A 15,225-nucleotide genomic window follows, 5' to 3' on the forward strand; every position below is an offset into this window, starting at 1 on the left:
AATTGGGCGGGGCTAAACCACTGTAGACTAATTGGGCGGGGCTTAACCGCTGTAGACTAATTGGGCGGGGCTAAACAGCTGTAGGCGGAATGGGCAGGGCTCAACCACTGTAGACTAATTGGGCGGGGCTAAACCGCTGTAGACTAATTGGGCGGGACTAAACTGCTGTAGGCGGAATGGGCGGGGCTAAACTGCTGTAGGCGGAATGGGCGGGGCTAAGACGCTGTAGGCTGAATGGAGAATTCTAAACAGGCCATTTTTGCAGCTAAGTTTCCATATACGGGCGTAGAAGTGAGGAAAACTGGTCTGGGACATTTAAAGCGTCATGATTCCAGTATAATGTTGTTGTTTTGGGTTCCCAGGATATTTGTGGTCAGTTTGGGAGATGTTTGGAACATTAGTGGGAGATTTCTGATCATTTAAAAATCTGTCAGCGTTTTATTTTTGAACGTTTTGGCTCATCATGACTCATGAAATATGCTGAGAATGCGGGGATTTATGGGCCACTGGGGGACTTAAGCACACAGTGAGGACGGAGGAGGAACACAATGGACAGAATATAAAAAAACATGACCTGAGAAATCAGAACGAAGATAAATAATACTGACCCTGACAGCCTGGTCATCTCTCTGCCCGCCAGGACGATTCTGCCCAGAGCCTGAGCCAAACTCAGCAGCATCCGGCCGCTCTGATAATAGTCCTGCACAAACAACAACAACAATAACAACAACAACAACAACAACAACTCAAACAACTGGAATAAAACAGCAACAGCTGCACAGCATAAGATACAGAACTGCTCACTGACTCTGAACGTCAGAGCAAAAATCCACACAGTGGGAATTTAATGAAATATACACCGTCCACAAGTTCAGAATCACCTGTTAAATTAATATTTTGTCTTATTTTATATACAATAATAACTTATACAATGTACATTTAACTCAAACTAGAAACCAAAATGTGTTTTAGATGTTTTATTAACTATTTCAAGGATTTTGAGTTATGATATGCTTTAAATTTAATGCTGTAATTATCTGTTTACAGCAGGTTTATATAAACTTACCCACCTTCAGATTTAATCACCAAATATAACACATTCTGAATATTAACTTTAATGGAACTTCATTCTGGATATTAATTTTATTAGAACTTCATTCTGGATATGATTTTATTAGAACTTCATTCTGGATATTAATTTTATTAGAACTTCATTCTGGATGATGATTTTATTAGAACTTCATTCTGGATATTAATTTTATTAGAACTTCATTCTGGATATTAATTTTATTAGAACTTCATTCTGGATGATGATTTTATTAGAACTTCATTCTGGATATAATTTTATTAGAACTTTATTCTGGATATTAATTTTATTAGAACTTCATTCTGGATGATGATTTTATTAGAACTTTATTCTGGATATTAATTGTATTAGAACTTCATTCTGGATGATGATTTTATTAGAACTTTATTCTGGATATTAATTTTATTAGAACTTCATTCTGGATGATGATTTTATTAGAACTTCATTCTGGATATTAATTTTATTAGAACTTCATTCTGGATGATGATTTTATTAGAACTTAATTCTGGATATTAATTTTATTAGAACTTTATTCTGGATATTAATTTTATTAGAACTTCATTCTGGATGATGATTTTATTAGAACTTTATTCTGGATATTAATTGTATTAGAACTTCATTCTGGATGATGATTTTATTAGAACTTTATTCTGGATATTAATTTTATTAGAACTTCATTCTGGATGATGATTTTATTAGAACTTCATTCTGGATATTAATTTTATTAGAACTTCATTCTGGATGATGATTTTATTAGAACTTAATTCTGGATATTAATTTTATTAGAACTTTATTCTGGATATTAATTTTATTAGAACTTCATTCTGGATGATGATTTTATTAGAACTTTATTCTGGATATTAATTTTATTAGAACTTTATTCTGGATATTAATTTTATTAGAACTTTATTCTGGATATTAATTTTATTAGAACTTCATTCTGGATGATGATTTTATTAGAACTTTATTCTGGATATTAATTTTATTAGAACTTCATTCTGGATGATGATTTTATTAGAACTTCATTCTGGATGATGATTTTATTAGAACTTCATTCTGGATGATGATTTTATTAGAACTTTATTCTGGATATTAATTGTATTAGAACTTCATTCTGGATGATGATTTTATTAGAACTTTATTCTGGATATTAATTTTATTAGAACTTCATTCTGGATGATGATTTTATTAGAACTTCATTCTGGATATTAATTTTATTAGAACTTTATTCTGGATATTAATTTTATTAGAACTTCATTCTGGATGATGATTTTATTAGAACTTCATTCTGGATATTAATTTTATTAGAACTTCATTCTGGATGATGATTTTATTAGAACTTTATTCTGGATATTAATTTTATTAGAACTTCATTCTGGATGATGATTTTATTAGAACTTTATTCTGGATATTAATTTTATTAGAACTTCATTCTGGATGATGATTTTATTAGAACTTCATTCTGGATATTAATTTTATTAGAACTTCATTCTGGATATTAATTTTATTAGAACTTCATTCTGGATGATGATTTTATTAGAACTTAATTCTGGATATTAATTTTATTAGAACTTTATTCTGGATATTAATTTTATTAGAACTTCATTCTGGATGATGATTTTATTAGAACTTTATTCTGGATATTAATTGTATTAGAACTTCATTCTGGATGATGATTTATTAGAACTTTATTCTGGATATTAATTTTATTAGAACTTCATTCTGGATGATGATTTTATTAGAACTTCATTCTGGATATTAATTTTATTAGAACTTTATTCTGGATATTAATTTTATTAGAACTTCATTCTGGATGATGATTTTATTAGAACTTCATTCTGGATATTAATTTTATTAGAACTTCATTCTGGATGATGATTTTATTAGAACTTTATTCTGGATATTAATTTTATTAGAACTTCATTCTGGATGATGATTTTATTAGAACTTTATTCTGGATATTAATTTTATTAGAACTTTATTCTGGATATTAATTTTATTAGAACTTTATTCTGGATATTAATTTTATTAGAACTTTATTCTGGATATTAATTTTATTAGAACTTTATTCTGGATATTAATTTTATTAGAACTTCATTCTGGATGATGATTTTATTAGAACTTTATTCTGGATATTAATTTTATTAGAACTTCATTCTGGATGATGATTTTATTAGAACTTTATTCTGGATATTAATTTTATTAGAACTTTATTCTGGATATTAATTTTATTAGAACTTTATTATGGATGATGATCTTATTAGAACTTCATTCTGGATATTAATTTTATTAGAACTTTATTCTGGATATTAATTTTATTAGAACTTTATTCTGGATATTAATTTTATTAGAACTTTATTCTGGATATTAATTTTATTAGAGGTTTATTTTAGATAATAACTTTATTGCAGCTTTATTCTGGAGATTATCTAGATAACTTCCAAATAATTTTTAAATATAATTAGCAGTGTTTTTATATTTTCCATCTTCAAACAAACTGAGAAATTTAAATCTGCAAAAAATTTAAAAATCCTCTGATTCTCCACCATCAGATCAGTGCATAATAATCCATGAGTGCTTTTTCAGCCTCAGTCTGTTTATAACAGTAACAGTTAAAATCAGTTTCAGACCGAGTCTCTAACAGTCGGAGTGTGATTCAGATTCAGTCAGAGTCCGATTCAGATTCAGTCGGAGTCCGATTCAGATTCAGTCGGAGTCCGATTCAGATTCAGTCAGAGTCCGATTCAGATACAGTCAGAGTCCGATTCAGATTCAGTCAGAGTCCAATTCAGATTCAGTCAGAGTCCGATTCAGATCTCACCTCCAGCCTCTCAGAGTGTGAGCTGTTCAGATGCCGTGTGTTTGAGGGGTCTAAGAAGGGTCTGCTGACCACCAGGTACCCGACCACCAGAGCGATGTCTGAGGAACCGGAGAACACAGATCACAGTAACGTTACAGTTACAGCAAAGTTACAGTCGTCTGCATCACAACACAGAGAGAACCTCTCATCACCGTCACGTCAGAACCTCATAACCGCATTTACTGATTTAAATCATCGTTTAAAAAGCTGCTCTTTGTATCGTGTGAACACTTCATGATCAGTGGACCAACAGAAACGGTCCAAGTTAAGAATAATGAAGTTTAGAACTGCGTTTGCTCATTAGTGGAGCAGTGTGGTCTCCACTTACATCACGCGGGATCAGCTGGTATCAGAATGCTGGTACTGGTGAATTTTTATGAGTATGTGTAGATACCAGTATCGGTATCGATGCTTCTCAAAGCATAAATACGGTACAGGAACGTGCTGATACAGTGTACTGTGGCGCCGCCGCGTCGCGCTGCAGGCAGTTTAGCTTTTAAAGAGAAGGAATGTTTATGTTGGGCTGTTTTAGGACTTTTATATTAATACCTGCCCAACAAACGAATATCCGAACAGTTGAATATTCAGGTCCAGTCTACAGGTAACGTAAAATATCTTGTACATCATGTTATGTTTTGCCGTATCATCCACCCCGATCGGTCATTTCCTCTAAATCAGTTTAGGTTTTATGTTCTGAATGTTCTCACATTTGGCGATGATGCTGTCTATGATGCCCGTAGAGAACCGGAAACAGATGAAGCGGTTCAGGTGCTCCACCTGCAGGGGGCAGAAGGAGAGAACAAATCACTGCTGAAGTGGAGCACATGGAGAATAATTGATAATAATAATAATAATCATTCTAATTATTATTGATATAATTCATTCATGGTGTTTTACCAGCTTGTGGAACGTGTCGAGGATGGTCTTCATCTCCCTCTTACTGCCGTTATAGAACGCGATCTCCTCACTGAAAACAGATAAACACGTTCTGTGTGTTTCCAGTTAAACAGAGATGAAACTGCTAATAACTTGTTTTTAACTGGGAATAGGAATTTTCTCACTGTTCCTTAAGTAAACAAAATACAAAATGTTTAGTCAGCGTAACGCAGCATCTGCTAATCTGCTAATCCTTCAGGTGTATTTTACTTTCATAACATATGAAAACCAAACTAATACAAATCTTAAACTTATTATAAATGACTCTGAATTATTAGATTGTTCAAAATATTCAAAATTATTTAATAGAACTCCAGTTTATCATAAAGCAGCTCTGAGCCGATGCTTTATGATCATCCTGACGTCGTAAAAGTTGTAAAGTGAAAAGGAAACACAAAGTGAGGTGTTTCTAAATGTTTGGCTGTCAATGTAGTGAGAATAAAGTGAGAACAGAGCGAGAATAAAATGAGAATAAAGTGAGAAAAGGGTGAGAATAAAGTGAGAACAGAGTGAGAATAAAGTGAGAATAAAGTGAGAACAGAGTGAGAATAAAGTGAGAACAGAGTGAGAATAAAGTGAGAATAAAGTGAGAACAGAGTGAGAATAAAGTGAGAACAGAGTGAGAATAAAGTGAGAACAGAGTGAGAATAAAGTGAGAATAAAGTGAGAACAGAGTGAGAATAAAATGAGAATAAAGTGAGAAATGGGTGAGAATAAAGTGAGAACAGAGTGAGAATAAAGTGAGAATAAAGTGAGAAAAGGGTGAGAATAAAGTGAGAACAGAGTGAGAAAAGGGTGAGAATAAAGTGAGAACAGAGTGAGAATAAAGTGAGAACAGAGTGAGAATAAAGTGAGAACAGAGTGAGAAAAGGGTGAGAATAAAGTGAGAATAGAGTGAGAAAAGGGTGAGAATAAAGTGAGAATAAAGTGAGAAAAGGGTGAGAATAAAGTGAGAACAGAGTGAGAAAAGGGTGAGAATAAAGTGAGAACAGAGTGAGAAAAGGGTGAGAATAAAGTGAGAACAGAGTGAGAATAAAGTGAGAACAGAGTGAGAATAAAGTGAGAACAGAGTGAGAATAAAATGAGAATAAAGTGAGAAAAGGGTGAGAATAAAGTGAGAACAGAGTGAGAATAAAGTGAGAACAGAGTGAGAATAAAGTGAGAATAAAGTGAGAACAGAGTGAGAATAAAGTGAGAACAGAGTGAGAATAAAATGAGAATAAAGTGAGAAAAGGGTGAGAATAAAGTGAGAACAGAGTGAGAATAAAGTGAGAATAAAGTGAGAACAGAGTGAGAAAAGGGTGAGTGTGGTTCTGTGAGTACCTGTTCGTGATGAGACGAGAGTTGACGTATCTGTATTCTCCCTCAAACTTCTGCTCTGTTACAGTCATTTTCCCGATTGGCCGCCGCAGACGGGTCAGAAACAGACCGGACAGCAGCAGGTAGCTCAGCATAGTGACTGGACCCTGAACAGACCAACAGAACCGAACTGAGAACCGCAGAACTTCAAACATTTACTGTCTAAAAAAAGATGAAAAATGAAAAGACGACACACAGACAGATAGACCAGACAGATAGATAGATAAAGACAGACAGACAGACAGACAGACAGAAAGATAGATAGATAAAGACAGACAGACAGACGGATAGACAGACAGATAGATAGATAAAGACAGACAGACAGACAGACGGATAGACAAACAGATAGATAGATAAAGACAGACAGACAGACAGACAGATAGACAGATAGAGACAGAAAGACAGACAGATAGACAGATAAACAGATAAATAGATACAGCTATTAATAATGTTAAAAATAATAATTATATTAATAAGAGCTGATCTGAAGCTCACCAGAGCGCCGATAGCTGTGGTCAGTTTGAAGATGTAGATGATGATGTCCAGCAGAGGCTGCAGAAAAAACACACATGAAATAAATGCTAGTGACTCCAAATGAGTCCACACTGCTTCCTCTGCACTGCAGGAGACGGTCTCTCTCTCTCTCTGCTGCATGAAATGGTCTCTCTCTCTGCTGTGTGAAATGGTCTCTCTCTCTGCTGTGTGAAATGGTCTCTCTCTCTCTCTGCTGTGTGAAATGGTCTCTCTCTCTCTCTGCTGTGTGAAATGGTCTCTCTCTCTCTCTGCTGTGTGAAATGGTCTCTCTCTCTCTACTGTGTGAAATGTTCTCTCTCTCTTTCTCTGCTGTGTGAAATGGTCTCTCTCTCTCTGCTGTGTGAAATGGTCTCACTATGCTGTGAAATGGTCTCTCTCTCTCTGCTGTGTGAAATTTTCTCTCTCTCTGCTGTGTGAAACGGTCTCTCTCTGTGGTGTGTTAAATGGTCTCACTCCACTGTGTGAAATGTTCTCTCTCTCTTTCTCTGCTGTGTGAAATGGTCTCTCTCTGTGTGAAATGGTCTATCCTTCTGCTGTGTGAAATGGTCTCTCTCTGTGTGAAATGGTCTCTCTTTCTGCTGTGTGAAATGGTCTCTCTCTGTCGTGTGAAATGGTCTCTCTCTCTGCCATGTGATAATGGTCTCTCTGCCGTGTGAAATGGTCTCTCTCTCTCTGTTGTGTAAAATGGTCTCTCTCTCTGCCATGTGATAATGGTCTCTCTCTCTGCTGTGTGAAATGTTCTCTCTCTCTCTCTCTGCTGCGTGAAATGGTCTCTCTCTCTGCTGTGTGAAATGGTCTCTCTCTCTGCTGTGTGAAATGGTCTCTCTCTCTCTGCTGTGTGAAATGGTCTCTCTCTCTCTCTGCTGTGTGAAATGGTCTCTCTCTCTCTACTGTGTGAAATGTTCTCTCTCTTTCTCTGCTGTGTGAAATGGTCTCTCTTTCTCTGCTGTGTGAAATGGTCTCTCTCTCTCTGCTGTGTGAAATGGTCTCACTATGCTGTGTGAAATGGTCTCTCTCTCTCTGCTGTGTGAAATTTTCTCTCTCTCTGCTGTGTGAAACGGTCTCTCTCTCTCGCTGTGTGAAATGGTCTCTCTCTGTGGTGTGTTAAATGGTCTCACTCCACTGTGTGAAATGTTCTCTCTCTCTTTCTCTGCTGTGTGAAATGGTCTCTCTCTGTGTGAAATGGTCTCTCCTTCTGCTGTGTGAAATGGTCTCTCTCTGTGTGAAATGGTCTCTCTCTCTGTCGTGTGAAATGGTCTCTCTCTCTGCCATGTGATAATGGTCTCTCTGCCGTGTGAAATGGTCTCTCTCTCTCTGTTGTGTAAAATGGTCTCTCTCTCTGCCATGTGATAATGGTCTCTCTCTCTGCTGTGTGAAATGTTCTCTCTCTCTCTCTCTCTCTCTGCTGCGTGAAATGGTCTCTCTCTCTGCTGTGTGAAATGGTCTCTCTCTCTGTCGTGTGAAATGGTCTCTCTCTCTCTCTCTCTCTGTCGTGTGAAATGGTCTCTCTCTCTGCCGTGTGAAATGGTCTCTCTCTCTGTCGTGTGAAATGGTCTCTCTCTCTGCCGTGTGAAATGGTCTCTCTCTGTGTTACCTTGCTGATGTTGGAGTAAAGGTCCACCACGCTGTTACAGAACCTCTCCACGTCCTGGGTCAGCAGCTGGTCAGGGTTGGCTATTCTGTTGTCCACATTACTGACCTTATAGAAGGTGAATCCTCTGTGGGAAGATTGAGATTCTGTAGCACGTCTGGAAAGGTTTCTCCTCAGAAAGAGGATAAAATGTAATAAAATGCACCAAAATTCAACTGATAACAGTGAATAATTACATTTAGAGCTGCCGAAGTTACATATCGATAATATATTAGGGTTTTAAATTATTAACGCTCCTAATTATTTCAATGACATTTATGCATTTTTCTAAATTGACCCTTTAATGGTAGAGGGCAGTGTGGGCAGAAATTCCTATCACAGTGTAATTAAGATGGAGGCGGTGATGGCGTGTGGGTATATATCACAGTATAATGTTTTTTTCCAGATAAAACCATTTTGGATGCTTAATTAAACCTTTTTTGCAGATTAACAGTGGCGCATTATTCCGGATCTTCCTTCACTTTTAATAAGAACCACATTTACCAACTGAAGTAAATCTGAAATATTTGTATACATGTTCAGATGTCAGTATTGCTTTCTAACCCTAATGAGATAAAGGTGAGTGTATGTAACGTCCACAGCGGCTCCTCTGACCACCGCAAAAACAGGACGAAGCTGAAATCAGCAGTTACATTCTGAACCACTTAAGGTGGAACAGGAAAATTTGGAGAATAGGAACAGACGAATAGGAAGCTTAATGTAGTACTACAGCCATTCATACATCAGTTTGATGTATACGTTCATAGATATATACACTCATTGACTGTATATATGATATATATAATATGTATACTACAATATATACACTCACTGATTGTATACATACTATGCATAAATTATAAACTATACAATACACACACTCATTGACTGATGACTCATTAACTATGACATGATATATACATTTACTATGTATGCTCATTGACATATATATACATATATATATATATATATATTATATATATATATATATATATACACACACGTTGTGTATATTCATATACATGTATAAAATTTACGCTGATTATTTATATCATATATGTGGTATATATGCTGATTGACTGTTCTGTGTGTAAGGTTATTAAGTTACACATCCTACAGAGACTCAATTCTGCAAATTTTAAGGTACCATTACTGTTTATTTACTGAATCTAACAGACTGGAAAAGCAGCCTCTGAACCTTTATGTTTATTTTTTTTTCAACTCAGCAGATAAAGAGCTGTGGTGAACTAAACTCAGCAGGTAATGTCCTCTTCCAGCGAGTTCTCTGTGGAGGATGTGAGTGAGTAGCGCAGCGTGAGGCTGTATTAAATACTGATCAGGTGTGTGTTCGGTGCGGCGTGCGGTACCTGAGGTAGTGGCTGTACAGGTGTTTGCTGAGTCTCACTCTGAAGCAGAGTTTCAGCTCATTCAGACCCAACTTCAGAGAACTATTCACTAACGATATCTGATCAAATACAACAGAGAGAGAGAGAGAGACAGAGAGAGAGAGAGAGGGAGAGAGAGAGAGAGAGAGAGAGAGAGTGAGAGAGAGAGGGAGAGAGAGAGAGACAGAGAGAGAGAGAGAGAGAGAGAGAGAGAGGGAGAGAGAGAGAGAGAGAGAGAGAGAGAGAGAGAGAGAGAGAGAGGGAGAGAGAGAGAGACAGAGAGAGAGAGAGAGAGAGAGAGAGAGAGGGAGAGAGAGAGAGAGAGAGAGAGAGAGAGAGAGAGAGAGAGCCAGCGAGCGATGGAGAGAGAGAGAACGCGACAGACATAGTAGAGAGAGAGAGAGAGAGAAGAGAGAGAGAGAGGGAGAGAGAGAGGGAGAGAGAGAGACAGAGAGAGAGAGGCGTTATTAAGTTATGTTAAGTCACCGATGGTAAAAAATGACAAAATCTCTAGAATATTTCAATCAGCTTCATTAAAAATCAATTAACAGTGTTCAAATTACAGTTATTTATAACAGATGGGTCATGCAAAGTACACGTTAATAGAGGATTAATAAATGATGCACTTACAAACGGCATGACAGCTATAAACTTGAATAAGTACGCCTTGAAAGCTTTAGTTGATCGTCCAATGATTGCACTGCAAACCAAACCAAACCCACAGACAGACAGACAGACAGACAGACAGACAGGTAATTAAACAGTTAAACAGTGGTGTGTGTGTGTGTATGTGTGTGTGTGTGTGTGTTGGACCAGAAGAGCTGGTCAGTCAGACTGAACTTATCCAGCAGGTTTAACCTGTACAGATAGAGCACAACTACAGTGACACCTAGTGGTGAAACCAAACACTACACAGAGAAGCACTTACTCTAAATCTGTTTACATTAGTCTGCATCAGGGGGGTCTCATTACCTGGAGACAAGGGGGGCCGGGGGGGGACGTTTTTCTCAAATATTAATTTTAACTACATAACATATACGATCATTAAGTCCATCTTAGTAAATGTTTATTAGGAATTCCTCTGTCACCACAAACCACAACTAAAATCACTACTACTACAAAAATAACAATAACAAAAAAATACAGCAAAGTAATTTATTATTATTATTATTATTGTTATTATTATTATTATTCTGCGGGCTGGATTTAAAGGCAGAATTATATGAAGCGTCACTCATACACAGTTCTGCTGATTAGAGCTGCACTTTTTCTAAAAATAAAGCCCTTCTAAAAGCAGCGTATTCAAACTGCTGTACTGAACGGAGTAAATAGAGTCAGTATTACTGTGAACAAAAACACAACTGCTTCACTCACTGCAGCTCCAGCGTAACACCTATAAATCAATAATTAATTACCTATAAATCAATAATTAACAGTGTAATAATAATAATACTTAGGTTGTTTTTTTGCTTCTGATATCAGTATTTAAAAATATATTTTTTGACTTCTGCTCATTCAAACTCAACACTGCATGCAGGTCAACCAACGCTCACACAACAGGTCAGCACAGGTTAGTGATGTAACAGAATAACATGTTATATCACATCACATCACATCACTGTATCGTGATCAGCATGTTAGCTTGTTGTGTTAAAACAGGGCAATAAAGCACAGCTTTAGTTTCGAATATACTACATATATATATATATATATATATATATATATATATATATATATATATATATACAGTTTCTTGTACGTGTTTATAATGTAAAATGTTCTTATAAACTAAAAAGTAAACATTCACATGTTAAAATAGGCAATTTAGAGCCACTTCTTATTTCTCTTATCGCATCATGAACTGTTTCACCCGTAATAATCATTAAAGCTGAATAATTAATGTTGCTGAATGATTATTTCATCCACAATGTTAGAAAAGACAATCAGTCAATGACTTTTATTTATTTTTTATTTATTCTTTTATGTAGTGGAGATTATTAATCTGTAAAATGTGCAGATTTCTCACAGAGTCGACCCTCTGAGTCTTTCAGAAAAACACAAGACATAATTCAGCTCATAAGCAGAACTGGGATATTTTTTGTTTTTAAATTTTGTGATCTTAAGATTGAGAAAGGTGCTACATAAATAAAACTTACTAAAAATATTATTGTTATTATTAACATTGTCATTATTATTATTATTATTACTGTTATTATTATTACTGTCAATAATAATGATAATCTTCAGAAATCAGTGTTATTGTCAGCAATAGCAAAAGCAGGAGGTCATTCCATAAAACCATCTTTTACATTTTTGTTGTTTTCGTTTTAAAGTCAGAGGTGCTGAAGTGAACCTGTTGATGCAGAATGTAAAGTGACTGAAAATGTAAGTTATTAAGTAATTAACTGGTAATTAATCATGTAATTAACTACATTTACACACTAGCAAAATAATGATATTAACTCTAGACGTCTCAGGGTTACTAGAATTATAATGTGCTCTGTTTACAGGCTGGAGAAGTTCGATAAAAGACGCTATAAAGCATAAACACAGGTTTATGATTATGGTTATGATTATTATCATTATTGGCCTGTAGTTATTATCGTGTAACTGCTTGTAATAAAAGCCCTGATTACAGTGAGGTCTGTGTGTGATACAGTCTCAGCGTTTACCTCTCGATCATCGTCCCGTTGTGGATCATCCACACATCACAGTACGTTCTGGCCACCAGCATCGCAGCGATGAGGAGCAGATACCCCGACTGACCACACACACACACACACACACACACACACACACACACACACACACACACACACATGAAAACAGCAGAGTTTATTTGGGTTAAACTGGTCCAACTGTGTCACTGATAATATTACTGTCAATAAACAAAACCTCACAACTGCACAGCAGGAGAAAGTGTCCTTTAATGCACTCTCAAGGGCAACTCCACTGACTTCCCAAAATTCCTCTATAATTAACTGGTTAGGATGTAATCAGAGTTGTTCAGAGTGGTTTGGTGTGAAACGCTCCGTTCTAGATAAACTTACCGAGTCAGAACTGTTCGCAGTGGTGGTGATAGGAACCAGACGTCCCCCTCTAAAAGCTCCCTCACAGAAAGTTCCTACAGTAAATGGTTATGAATTCACTGCCTGATGACTGAGACACTGTTTTATGATAGTTTAGAGAACTTAAACTCCATTCATGGTGGAGGGATACATGCAGGGCGCTGAGAGGTAAAATAGTCCCCAAAGAAAACTTATTATTTCAGATTTTCCACTATTTTCCATCATCAACATTCCATATAAACTCAGAAGACTCGTGTAGGTTCACTGGTGGTTCTGGATAGTAAATAAAATGTCTATATCTGTGTTGTAGTCATGGCGACCCCTGGTTCCTATCACCACCACTGTAAAGACATCTGAACCATTTCACACCAAACCACTCTGAGTCACTCTGCTTACACCTCACACACTGAATTATGGGGACATTTTTTTTTAATGGACCGTTTCTATTTCTATCCCGCTCTGTTGTTATAATCTGAGTAAAGCTGATGAAGATCCACTCACCTCTTTACAGAACGTCCGCGGCACCAAGATTTTCAAGATTTGGCAAATTCGGCTGACGAAGACTTTGTCCACCGCGGCCTTGTCCTTCTTACCATCTTTCTAATAATAATAAAAATAATAATAATAATGTAAAAAATAAGTAAATCTTCATTTATATACTACGTTTTTTAGCTACATAATCTGAAAGTGTTTTAGACAGAAATACAAGCAAAACTATGTAAATATATCATAAACATCTCATAGTTTATTATGAAATAAGAGCAGTTATGACCTGGTGTTGTGTAATTAAAGTCGTACGACACTGAGGAAGTAAAATTACAGCCGTTCGGCTGATTATTTCATAATGTAAAGCCTGAAAGCGTTACTGTTAAACTGTTCCTGGTAAAGATGGCGACAGTATATACATTCCTAAAAAAGATGGTTCTTTAAGGGTTCTTTAGCAAAGACAGCAGTTCTACATACAACCATGAACACTCAACGATCCAAATGCATGCTTAAATGGTTCTCTGCACGGTGAAATGGTTCTTCTGATGGAGAATTTGCTGTGCATGGTTCTATATAGCACCAAAAAGGGTTCTGCTATTGTGTACAATGTCATGCTTGTAACAATAGCAGAACCCTTTTTTGGTGCTATTTAGAACCATATACAGCACATTCTCCACTCTCACCAAATTAAGCGAGTCTTTAAGTGTTTATAGTTCTACACAGAACCACTGTGTGTATTAAAGAACCATTGAAGAACCACCTTTTTAAAGAGCGTATATGGTTCTATATAGCACATTTTTAAAAACTGTCCTAGATAGCACCAAAAAAGGGGTCTGCTATTGTGTATGACATTTTTGGTGCTATACAGAACCATGTACAACACATTCTCCATCAATCTGAAGAACCATATAAGCATGCAAATGGTTCTTTGAGTGTTCGTGGTTCTATATAGAACTACTGCCTTTACTAAAGAACCCTTGAAGCACCGTCTTTGAGTGTAGGTTCATGCTTTTAGGGCATTTATGGAGTTCTTCCCGCCACCGTCACCCTCTGTTAGGAATCCAGACCTGCATTTCTGGAATTTCTGGAAAGCTGCTTTACTTGTAAAATGAAGAGAAATGAAATGAAGACACGTACGACGCTGTTCAGGTGCGGTTCTGCGGATCCTTTACCCCTACAGAGAGAGGACAAAGAGGACAGTCATGAAGGTCACCTTAGCAGAAGGTTTTTGGTGCTATATAGAACCATTTCTAAGGGTTCTACATAGAACCATACACAACACATTCTCCATCAATCTGTAGAGCCATTTCACCACTCATGGTTCTAAACAGAACCATAATCCTTACTAAAAGAACACTGAAGAACTACCTTTTTAAGAATGTACAGTTGGCTTCTTATTCGAATTTCCCGTTCCACCTTAAATGGTGCAGCAGTTACCTGAGGCGCCAGAATGTAACTGCTGCACCACTTAAGGTGGAACGGGAAATTCGAACAAGAAGCTGACGAATCGACAACATTAATCACTTTAAAATCCTCTTACTTGTTATTTAGTTTGGAATAGTGTCCTCTCTGCTTCAGCAGGTAGAGCACCAGCACTAAAGCCGCGGATATTGAGCAGTTCCTGCCGGTCAGGTGTTTACTAAACGCCGCCATACCTGCAGTGCGGCTGAGCAGGAAGTCCGCCAGCCGCCAGGGGACGCCATTCACCTCTCACACTTGAATATTTACAATAAACTGTGCGATGCGCTCGGTGTTTACATTATGTACAGTATTTATGCACAACTTAGTCGCGTTCTGGTGTTTAATGGTTGTTTGGCGGGTCTGTGGCACTTCTGTTTATGTTCTCACTTGGGACTTTTCTTGTGAAAAATCCGCAAAGC

The 15,225-nt window shown here is 36.7% G+C and overlaps 1 protein-coding gene across 1 annotated transcript in view; it reads right to left on the bottom strand.

Annotated features, from left to right (window-relative positions):
• The window catches only part of abcd3b (ATP-binding cassette, sub-family D (ALD), member 3b), a 24,081-nt gene extending 9,056 nt beyond the window's left edge, over positions 1-15,025 (bottom strand). Inside the window, exons 1-13 of the mRNA XM_036556263.1 lie at positions 14,886-15,025; positions 14,483-14,519; positions 13,361-13,459; positions 12,464-12,552; positions 10,422-10,491; positions 9,774-9,871; positions 8,371-8,494; positions 6,738-6,794; positions 6,207-6,349; positions 4,845-4,914; positions 4,655-4,724; positions 3,909-4,006; positions 609-700 (exon numbers count right to left, since the gene is read on the bottom strand). Coding sequence (XP_036412156.1) covers positions 609-700; positions 3,909-4,006; positions 4,655-4,724; positions 4,845-4,914; positions 6,207-6,349; positions 6,738-6,794; positions 8,371-8,494; positions 9,774-9,871; positions 10,422-10,491; positions 12,464-12,552; positions 13,361-13,459; positions 14,483-14,519; positions 14,886-14,998 — 1,160 coding nt within the window. The 5' untranslated portion in view covers positions 14,999-15,025. The remainder of the gene's footprint in view (positions 1-608; positions 701-3,908; positions 4,007-4,654; positions 4,725-4,844; positions 4,915-6,206; positions 6,350-6,737; positions 6,795-8,370; positions 8,495-9,773; positions 9,872-10,421; positions 10,492-12,463; positions 12,553-13,360; positions 13,460-14,482; positions 14,520-14,885) is intronic.
• Positions 15,026-15,225: the final 200 nt, after the last annotated feature.

Source organism: Colossoma macropomum, unplaced genomic scaffold, assembly GCF_904425465.1.
Source record: "Colossoma macropomum unplaced genomic scaffold, Colossoma_macropomum, whole genome shotgun sequence".
NCBI classification, from domain to species: domain Eukaryota; kingdom Metazoa; phylum Chordata; class Actinopteri; order Characiformes; family Serrasalmidae; genus Colossoma; species Colossoma macropomum.